Source organism: Hyalella azteca, unplaced genomic scaffold, assembly GCF_000764305.2.
Source record: "Hyalella azteca isolate HAZT.00-mixed unplaced genomic scaffold, Hazt_2.0.2 contig2499, whole genome shotgun sequence".
Lineage (NCBI taxonomy): Eukaryota > Metazoa > Arthropoda > Malacostraca > Amphipoda > Hyalellidae > Hyalella > Hyalella azteca.
Window position 1 is genome coordinate 68689 of NW_025932772.1, and position 11728 is coordinate 80416.

An 11728-nucleotide genomic window follows, 5' to 3' on the forward strand; every position below is an offset into this window, starting at 1 on the left:
TTCGTTCACTTCTAAAGTTCTAACCTAAATAAATCGTCAACGGACAAAAGATTTAAATAACCCATGTATAGCCGCAGGCTCAAAGAATGCAATCTTTATTACAACATTTACAGAGACATCAGAAGTTACATTGAGGTTTGAGTCAATATTAAAGAAGCTTCCGTATCGTCCACATAGTAACTTTATAGATCTTTCACTGATCTTCTTGAAGTAAAACGGATATACACAATCTTTTCGGCATTTATAAGATCGAAAATCGGTAAGCCGGTAGGTACACTTGGGGTTTCCTACTTTTACCAGAAAATCACACATAATGCGAGAATTTACGATCTTCACCAACCCCAAGTTGATCATAAGGTTCTTGGGGACGTGGCCCTAGAATTTTGTTGAGTGAATAACCAAGTTGAAGGTCAAGGCCAAGTGAAATAAGATCGTGTATAGGCCCTGAAGTTGCTCCGTAGTGACAAGAACGGCTGGTCCGGGAACAGGTAAACTGGGCACCTTACGGCGACCTCCGGGAGGTGTCTGTTGCCTAAAGCGTAAAGCGGTGAAATAAATTGAATGGCGATGCTTTTTAGCGCATTTTCTCATTTATGGAAAAAATGCACTATTGTGCTCGCCATGTCCGTCTGTCTGTCTGACCGTCTGTCCGTCCGTCCGTGACCTCAAGTTTTCGTCGACGAGAAAATGCGCCCTGTCAATCACTGCAGTGAGTACTTAGTTATATTTTTTTTGAGGGATAAATGTCGTCGTAGATATTAGGTTTGAATTTAATTTTAAAATTTTAGAATTTGATGGAATTGTTTTATAGGTTTTAATTTAATTTTAGAATTTAATAAATTGTTTTAGAAAAACAGTTAAAAGTATGGAATGTCATGGATAATTTGGGACCATTTTTTAATCCAAACATAGCTAAAATTTTGCAGATTTCTTTGTTTGGGTAAATCCTTCAAGTTAAATACCTCTGCACTTGGCATAAAATTTAAAATGAAAATTTCGCGTGGCAGTATTTATGCTTAAAATTGAAAAGAATGCGAATATTTCAGCTCTACTAACGGCGTTAAAAACTTTGCTGAGAGAAAGCGAAAAACTTGAAATTAAACTTGCCGTATTAATCTTTCAAAAATTCAAATATTCATCCAAAACTTCAACATTCATTTCAAGAACATGCTGCTATCGAAATGGTAACGAATGTAATTATAAAATGCTTACAATTATCAAAGCACATGTTAAATATTTTACGACGCAATTCTTAATTTAACCAATTATTTTTTTTATCTAATTTAACGCTCCTACGAAAGCTGAATATAAAATGAAAACGAATAACTGAGGTCGTTTTCAAAACTATTTCACGACATGATGTGTTGTGAAACGAATGCAAAGAATACCAAGATATTTTTTGAACGGCTTCAAAATTTCAAGTCATATACGTATATCGTTTGAAATTGAAATATTTTAAAACATGCTCCGTGAATTTTCGCGCTCGGAATAAACAATAGATAGAAGCTCATTTAATTGGGCCCACAAGTAATCTTACGTTGAAGAAACGTAGACGAAACTGTATTTAAACAGTTTCGTTTGAAAAACCGTTTCGGTTAAAATACCAAATACCTCATAATCAATGTTGTTTCAACGTTATTTGCCTAGGGGGATGAAATAAATTAATTTTAACCAATTTTAAATTATAAAATCAATTGATAGGCTACAACTATGCATATACACAGCTATACATAAATATAGCTATGTAAAAATATATAAACGCGGTTTTAGCACAAATAAGTGCGAGACGCTCGAGGGTGAGACTGCATTTGACGATTGTGAAGAGGAATATTCCATGACTCTTACTTACAAAGAAAAATATTGGAAAACCAAGAACAAATAAAAATCTAACACTGCCAAATAAAAATCAAAGTCAAAAGCGAAACAACGAAACAATTTTTTTTAAATATAACAAGGGATTCTCAGAAGCTCGTAATATTTTATACCAGCGCATGGCTCCAAATGAATGCAGTGACCCAACCTGAATTGAAATGAACTTTGCCTTATTTTTGCTCTGCAACTGATCAATTTCAGGAGCTTGAAAACAAAACTTGAAAAATTATAGACTGAAGTATCTAGGTAGAGTATTTTTCAAGTTGGCGAAAATGCAGTTTCTCAAGAAACTGTATAAACGAAAAAAAAGCTTTATAAAAATTATGCCCATTACCCGGCCGAAATTACATGATTTAAGCCTCTAGCTAGGAAGCCATAGAGTATTTGTTATTCTTGGCCTTGAAAGAAGCATCAAATAATAATACGATATTGCTCAATATAAAAATAAATGTCTAGTTACAACGGTTGAATGCATCACATTGCTGACTAACCTTGATGCAGTTTGGCATTGTTTTGCTTAAGATAATTTACAGTTTAGAGATTTTATGTCAATTCAGTAACACATCGGCATCAATTGAGGACATATGTTTTTGATTTAATATTTAATTTAACGCTCATGTGAAAGCTGAATATAAAATAAAAATAAATAACTAACGTCGTTTTCAAAACTATTTACGACACGATGCAGTAGTCAAAAACTGACGAGTCGCTTAGCGATGTGACAGCGTCGAGCACGCGGATGCTCCAGCTTTACGAGAAAAACCAACAGATTCGTAATTTCCGTCACTAATACGTGAGCTGTCACTGCATTTGACGGCACTTTGGCAAAGTATGAAGAAATTCATCAACTGTTGAATTTTCATCGAGCAAGTCATCAACCGCTGTTGAATTTTTCTTATAAATAGTAGTTGGCAACTTCAGAACGGTGCTGGGAAAACATTTTCTCACAAATATTGCTGAAAAATTCATAACTTTTCTGCTCATACTAACTAGATATTCAAAGAAAATTACTGAGTAGTGAAACTTAACTATTATGTTATGAAATCACGCATCCTAATTGCAATGGAAATTATATTTATTAAAGTATTTTCGATTATATTTGAAATTAGTACGTATAGAATTGCGAGTAAAACTACCAAGTGGTATTATTTTCCTTTTAACAACACGAGACTCAATTACACGACATCCCAATTTGCTCTGAACTAACAAGCATTTCAATTTATTGGCTCTAGAATCAAAATAGAAATATCAACGGAAAAGGCACGCTTTTGAAGTTTGCATCCACTTTCGGTCCAATTTACTGGCACGCAAAAAGACAAGCCAATGGAAATGATTTTATAATTGCATCAGGTGGTGATATCCTCCCGGCGTTTCCATTTAAGTCAACGAAAGTAGAATAGAAGGGGATTGTTCCTACGAATTTCGGATGGCAGTAGTTTATGATGGACAGGATTGAAAGCGGTAATTTGGAGAAGTGTAGTATTTTAACAGTATTTTAAAAACTTTTATATACAAGAGGTTCTAGTGGTTAAATAATGACATATATGTATATGCATATTATACAAATCCTTCTTGAATTTGCTCAACATTCAATTTTAATGCCCATTCGGCATGTATCTTAGATAGCATATTTCATTCCACGGAAGGTTTCGATTGTTTTGTTTGAGAATTTCTACGAGCGTAAAAAATTGTTTACAACGAAAAAGTTATTTATTTTGGCCATAAGATGATCAGAATAAATCTTAACCCAGTTCAATTTCAAACAAAGAGGGTTTTCTTAATTTTCGAGATGCTGGATATTAGAAGTAAACAGTAGGTTTGGGACGAGTTACGTTTCCAAAATTAACGATTTGCTCGGGACGGTTATAAGGCTTGAGATGGTTTCAAATTTCACAACAGGCATCAGGTGAGTGGTGGTTTCCAATTCAAATGCATGGGCTTGTCTCACAAAAAATGTTTCACATATTTTTCACAGCGGTAATTGGTGTTACTATCATTGTCCAATTTCTAACAACTCATTGTTCTGATAACGACTCGGCAAAAATTTGCAAATTTTCAATTATTTTAAAATCGAGAGAAGCGTCGATCAAAACTTAATGTAAAATTTGACTATTTCATCAGTTTAGTGAACCGACGATTGAAACTTGGTAGCAGACTACCTGAACCCTCTTGTTGGGCTTATTCTTCGAAATACTTCCTAAAAATAAATTCAAATTTCAAAATTTTATCTAGCTCATAATTGCAGGTATAAAATGCTAAAAAATTACATCTCATCAGATGCAACTATTAACAAAAGAAGTGAGAAATTAGATTCAATCAATACCATCGAAAATCACCAAATGCTCCCGATGACTCATGCAATCATGAGATCAAGTCAAAGAAGCAATTCCCAACATCATCACAGAATTCGAGCGTCGGAAGTCGAAGTAAACAAGTTCGACACGCTTTCAATTTCCAGAGAGAAAAGGAGACCTCCTATAGGGCTGGTGTGGATCAAAGGTACAATTAAGGGGATTGCAGTGGAGGCTCTCGCAAACAGCGTCAGGTGAGTGTCGCTGGGCGTCATTCTTGCTTTTTAATAAAAATTATAGAGCGAGACAAGCGTGCAATGGATTCGGAACACTTTTTAAATTAGTATTTTTTGTGAAAAAATATATAACTCAGTACTCACTAGCTGCAGTGAGTGACAGAGAGCGCATTTTCTCGCCGACAAAAACGTGAAGTCACGGACGGACTGACGGACAGACGGACGGACGGACAAGGCGAGCACAATAGTGCATTTTTCCATAAATGAGAAAATGCGCTAAAAAGAAAAATATTGGTATAAATGGTTGCACTGGTAGAAGAGATTTCTCGCTCATAATAGAAGATTGTTTATAGTAACTAAGTGCGGATAACAATACTTTAACTATAGTTACGTTATAATTACTTGAATATATACGAATACATTAAATTTGGTCCATTGTTTAAAATAAACCTTTAATTCTATTCAGTAATCAAGGGAAGCTGTTGACCAATAGGATTTGATTGAATAATTAACGCTTTATGTTGAACATTTTCTTAGTCTTCGGAGAAATGTAAAAATTTTAATGATGTTTCACGTGAAAATTCTCCATTTACTTACGCACTTTGGGTCTCGAGAAATATGTTCATTTGAAAACAATGCCAGTAATTGTGACCGACGACTTACTAGAAACAGTAAGTCTTTCTTTTCGCGAAAGACAAGGGGAAAATCGCAAATAGTTAAATGACATCTTAATTGCACTGTTAATTTTGGTCATGAAATGCTTGCTTTATCATCAAATGTGTAAGTAAAGCTTTAATTAACTCTGACCGTTTTGCCATACCTGCACAGCGGTTTTTTGTTAATATTTCAGCGGTGTATGAACATTTAAACTTTAAAAATACAAGAGAATCTGTCAATAATTAAGGAAGACTGGCGACGCTGCTCTGTTTGGAATATCGTTTAAGTTATCCGGAGATCAACTTCAGGAAGGGTATTGATTTAACTAACATATAATCCGGGAGAGACTCAAACCAACATATTAGTGCGAAACTGAATCTTCAATTTGGCGAAAAATATAGTCACGTAATATAATAATTTTGTTTGTTATTATCAATTGTCCGTTTCACTAACTTCATTTAGATTTCGGAAATACTTTCCTATTGCGGTCTGCATATTAGATGACAACAATCAAAGCTAATACTACGATTTGTTTTATTCTTCTGCGAACCTATCGTACCATCACTCATTCTAATCATTATTCCAATACTCGTATACAAGCACGAAGTACAAAACAAACCTGAAATTTGATTTCATTCACAAAATAAACGAGTGCCAAAAACGTAACTACATAGATTTCAATTTAGAAGTAACAAATATCAATTATGTTTTCAATTTTATGTTCCTGGAAAAAAATCCTAAGCGACGTAATGACTTCATACTTAGGCAAATCGAACTCTGGCTCAGTCAGTATTTGACTATAACCTGAAATTGAATTTTCAACTCCAGCACTAAACAATTGAACAATATAAGTAGCGCATGCATCAATTACTTACCAAGTTGGTCCAATAAACGGTGGGTAAAACATCAGTAGAAGCCGCTAAATAATTAAACAACATAAGTAGCACATGCAATCAATTACTTACCAAGTTGGTCCAATAAACGGTGGGTAAAACATCAGTAAAAGCGTGGCGAGTGACGATAACAAAATCAAGCAGTGAGTGACGCCTAACGGGCACGTCTTTTCTCTTCCTCTCACTCGACGAGTCGCCATCAGTTGAACCCCTCGAGCTATTCGTTCCCGACTTAAGCGATTTAATGCTGAGGTTTTTGTTGCGCGAGTTTTTGCGAGAGTCATTAGCATTTCGAGATGACTGCAGCCAAAATAAATTACCAGATTTTGTAATGTGGGATTTTGATGGCTTACCGCGAGCGTTCATTAGTCGCGATACGGGATTACAAGTTAAATTAGAACTTGAGCGACGTCGTTTCAGAACTGGACCAAAACTTCCGTTGGTGCTCACAGAACTGTCGTGACCTGTTGAGCCGGGTACGACTATTTCTTCAGGGGCGTTGCACTGCAACTTTTGTATGAAATTTAGCTCTGCTAAATTAGAGAAGAGCGAACAAGCTCTAGATTTAAATAGAATGCGACGGCAATTTGTGTCCAGCGATATATCAGGGTCTGATGAAGTTGCGACCTCGGTCTGGATACAGGCATCCGTATTTACCAAGCCAGTTGCTTGGTTAGAATTATCATCATTGTAGCTTCCTTCTCCTTGATCATCTGATATAAGTTCACACGAAATATCGTCGTTCATATCTTCACAATTTCCTTGATCAAGTGAAGTATTTCCGCTAGCTTCACCTACAACACTGCTAGTGTGCATTTCTGTATTGTCCTTACGGTGTATTGTGCTCTCCTGAGCTGTGGTATTTTGTTCATTCAAGGAACAGCTGCACCTGTCGTTCTTATCGAAGGCTGTAGAACAATTACATTCACTGGGTCGACAAGCCCGACGTGTCGAATCACCAATTCTGTTCCTCACAGCTCCCCGCTTCCACCTGATAACAGCTTTAACCCAGACCCAGCGACAGCCGTGGCAGCTGTAAGTCTTGACAACATCCATAGAATTCTTGTCCGATGTTGCAGATTTCCCAGGAGTTTCTCCGGTATCACTTATTCCATCGATGCTCATAGCTTCCTCTCCCGAGAGCGCACAAACTTTTATCCGTTCCGGGGCTTTGTTCGTGAAAGCTTCACAGGGTTTCCCGTCAAAACAATCACTCGAGCGTACAGATTCTTCGACGTCTGGGAGATCATTGTAGCAGTTCCGTTTAGGATTCAGAGATGAACGATGCGAGTCTAAAATCGGCACAGAAGATTCGCAAATCATGTTTTTTTCCCTTCGTTCAATCTCTAAAAGAAGTCCAATGTATTTTTAATACATATGCATATTTTTATCTATATAAATTTTCCACTCAATAATCAGGTTTTATACGGGAATTGCCCACACTTTTGAGGGTGGATGTCGCCCTTAAATTCTATTGCTTGTCATCGATCAAATGAAATTTGTATCCTAAAGAGATTATTTGGAGATATATCTAGGAATTTATTTACCACTTTCAAAATTTATCCTGAAAACATCAAAATGTCAATAATTGGACGAGGAGAATAAACTATAACTCCAACTCAAGCTGAAACGGCAATGCTGAAATGGCGATGAAAAACTTCATTTTGTAAAATAAAGAAACAGAGATGAGGTAAAATAAATAAAACCTAAGTCATTCTATTATTAGGTTGATAAAATGTTCTCAGGCCTTAATGTCATTTCATATCATTTGAAATTATTGAGACAGATTTAGTCACGACCCTACGAAATGACATTTATCGAGATATCTGGTAATCGAATTCTTCATTAATTTCGTATTTAATCAGCCTCATCATTGATAAAAACTATTAAGAGGTTCCAAAGAATTCATCTAAAACTCAGCTGATGTTCAGCGCTGCTCTGTAAAATATCCAATCCATTAAACCTCGATTCTATTTTAGAAAAGTTAAGTGCAATTTAAAGCCTCGACGAATTCAATGAAAAAAGACACAAAGCCGAGCAAGTCTTGCTATATTTGCGGGTTGGGTGGGAGCGGCACAAAAGTTTTACGGTGATGAGGAGGAAAATTTGACCTTGTCACGAGCGTTTAGATTCGAACAATCAGGACTGTGACCCAAATAATTCGGGCTAGAAGCCAACTGTTGCGTCTGCCGCCATGATTTTATTACCGGAACACTCAAGAAAACAAGCTGAAAATGGAGAACTTTGTTCAAATATCGATGCACCTTTTACTCTTGGCTATCATGACCACCATTACCCGGCATAATTAAGCGAGTATCAGAGCTACGAGTAGAAAGTGTGTTGCTTTTTAGACAACACGACCCAATAATTTTTTGAGTGAAGTGGCGAGAAGAATGACCGTCGAAGACCAAGCGACGTCGTAGCGAATCAAGAGTACGATTGAAATAAGAAGGTTGACTTAATCACGGCAATTTCAATTTATTCCAGCATTTTTTTTGATTGATTCATTGATTGTTGATTGATTGATTCATTCGTATGAATCAAGTGGTGAGTTAATGTGACCATTGAAATATACCTAATTAAATATAAACACAACCTCACTAAAACTGTTGCCATTGTGATTTCTGAAAAAAACACTACGGTATAGTAATCAAACATTGAAAAAAGGAAAGCATCATATCATTTTTTTATTACAAAACTTCGAGCTAAGGTTTAAATTTCACCAAACGCAAATTTATCGCTCCATTAACACAATAGCTGAATCCTAAGCAGCGCCGAATGAAAACGCTAATGAAATGACCTTAATTGAATTCAACATTTTATGTATACGCAATTAAATAGTATAAATCTAATCCAGCGTCGTATACGCTAATTAACCTAAATGAATCCAGCATTTCACGAATACGCTAATTTGCATATATCGAGTCCAGGTTAGAACAGAAACACTAGCTGCAACAAACAACATTCCTGTTCTCATTCTTAACTTGCAACGAATGCATTATAAAAGCTGCTATAAAGCAGCGGCACACGTCAAGATTAAGTAGGAATCATTGCCATTTGTCGTGCACCGAGGCAGTGGTCCAACATTGTTGAACACAAGACAGCCCATTGACCTACTTCGATTCCAACTTTTTTTTTAATTTTGCAGCACAACAAAATTCAACTCAACTGCAAAATTCAACTTTTGCAGCAACTCACTGTAGCCTGACGCAACAATGTCGAGGATATAAGTATTAAAATCACTTGTTTGCTTAAATCGCAAGTTAACTAGGAATTTAAAAGCAAAAACGGAACGTTTTCTCTTATAAAGATATGGTGAATTTTTGTGGTATTGTTTTTGCTTTTAAATTCCTAATGTCGAGGATGTCAAACTCTCTTCCCAACATAACTTATTCGCCGCGCAACACAAAGAAAAAGTTTCTAACAAAATGGGATTTTCAGTGTCAGGATTTAACAAAAAAAAAAGTAAATGATTTATCATGGAAATGCTATCTCTAAGCAGGATGGCGATGTGACCCAGTTTCCAGAATATTTTACAATACGTTTATCTGGAGTACTTTTTAACAAGGAATTCGGTCTATATTTAAATTAGTTTCCCTATACAATAAACGTGGAGACTGGAGACTCAGTGGAGACTCAGAAAATAGACTCAGAAAAGTGGAGACTGAAGAGACTTGAAAATATCGATGCACTCCTTACCCTGCTGAGGAAGTGTGTCACTATTTGGACATTAAAACCCTATCAATTGTTTGAGTGTAACCCTAAAAAATATATTTGTTTGTCCCCCGAATCAATCTAATACGATTCATAACTTTCGCATCTCCACTGAAGCCTATCATTAACATCATCGAATACTGATCATGCACCTTATCTGCAGTAATGTAGTGAGCATAGAATTTAGTCTTTTTTCGTTTAATCTCTAAAGATGAATGAAAAAATATAGATAGAGTACCCGCGGTTTGCAGGAAGATGACCGATTACAAATTTATTTGAAACTGAAAGAAGTTGAAAATTTCAACGATTCTTTGCATAGTAAATATGAAACGTTCATTATAATGTTTATCTCTATGAGAGAGAATGGCCAAAAATTAGGTAAGATAGCCAATATATTGTTATTAAAAACCCCCTCGATATCGTAAAATGTAGATGTTAAAAAATCTTCGTTAACAGTAAACAGCGATTTTGAATCGCATCATTTGTATGCTACATTCGAACAAGAAAGTCAAAAGCTTAAAATGAGATACAATATTAGACATAGGTAAGGAAAATTACTTGGCAAAAAATCGAAAAAGCGATAGAAAATATTATTCTGATGCTTAAAGGAGATTACAAATTTACAAAGAGCTCAAATTCAAGCCCTCAAAAAACCCTGACCTAACACTTATGAAACTAATTTTCTTTTACCTAAATCTACATCGATATGCGGCCTATGTGCTAGATTATTAAAATATTCAGAGAAGACTGTATTTTAATCTTGGAAATAACAATCCATATGCTCAATTCATTAGTCAATTAATATATCAACAGTTCAAATTAGTCTTGGTTATTCAACTATACTTTTATTTAACATTCGCCTCATATCCTGACAAACTAAAATAGTCAAAGTTCTTTATCAGCGTCATTTGTATCAACGGAAGGTGGAATGCTGAAAGCTGATTCAATATCTAAAAATGGCATTCAATTTCCAGCCATGATGATGTTTCCACCAAAGACGAGTCTTCGGCCAATGGAGTTAGAAGAGTGATGGATTGGAAAACTGGAAATAGCGCTCCAAAAATTGAATTATATTTCGTCGGCTCTGTAAAATTTTCGGCATAGGAAAATCATTCTAATTCTATTGTTCACAATTGGCGATTTATTTTATGAAATTGATGACTCTTTCGTTCATAATTGGTGACTCTTTGTTCATAATAAGAGGTTCTATTGTTCATTTTTATTCTCTGTTTTTCATTGGTAATTTTATTGTCTAAAATTGGTGGTTCTGTTATACCTAATTGTTGCTTCTATCGTTCATTATAAGCAATTCTATCGTTCAAAACTGATGATTCTATTATTCCTAATTTCATTGAAGTAGGTTATAGTACTATAAAACAACTAAAGATTAAACGGTCTAAGTAATCCTTTGTCTGAAAATCAATAGAAAACAAAACGTTCGTGTTCCAGTCCCTCCTAATCCGTTCTCTCGTGTACGTCATGAAATTGCACACATTCACTCTAAATATCATAATAACTTCTGGTCAAGCTCATGGCAAAGAACACCTTCAGTCAACCCCATCACCTACCGCCAACTTTACATCTACCGCCAACTCTAACACCTACAGCAAACTCTAACACCTTCAGCCAACTCTATATAACACCTTCAGCCAACTCTAACACCTTCAGCAAACTCTAACACCTTCAGCCAACTCTATACAACACCTTCAGCCAACTCTAACACATTCAGCCAACTCTAACACCTTCAGCCAACTCTAACACATTCAGCCAACTCTAACACCTTCAGCCAACTCTAACACCTTCAGCCAACTCTAACACCTTCAGCCAACTCTAGCACTTCAGCCAACTCTAGCGCCTTCAGTCAACTCTAACACCTTCAGCCAACTCTAACACCTTCAGCCAACTCTAACACCTCCAGCCAACTCTAACTGTCCGAGCGTATTTTCAATGACACTCTAGATTAGAGTGTTACCATTCTAATAATGACTAACTAGAGTGGTAACTCTAATTAGTAATTATGTAAGATGGGCACACGGTGAGGTTTTACTACAGAAATAGATCAAGT

At 35.8% G+C, this 11728-nt stretch overlaps 1 protein-coding gene across 1 annotated transcript in view; it reads right to left on the reverse strand.

Annotated features, from left to right (window-relative positions):
* The window catches only part of LOC108680391 (probable 3',5'-cyclic phosphodiesterase pde-4), a 38145-nt gene extending 30873 nt beyond the window's left edge, over positions 1–7272 (reverse strand). The window contains exons 1-2 of the mRNA XM_018169201.1: positions 6303–7272; positions 5932–5975 (exon numbers count right to left, since the gene is read on the reverse strand). Coding sequence (XP_018024690.1) covers positions 5932–5975; positions 6303–7272 — 1014 coding nt within the window. The remainder of the gene's footprint in view (positions 1–5931; positions 5976–6302) is intronic.
* Between the last annotated feature and the right edge of the window lie 4456 nt (positions 7273–11728).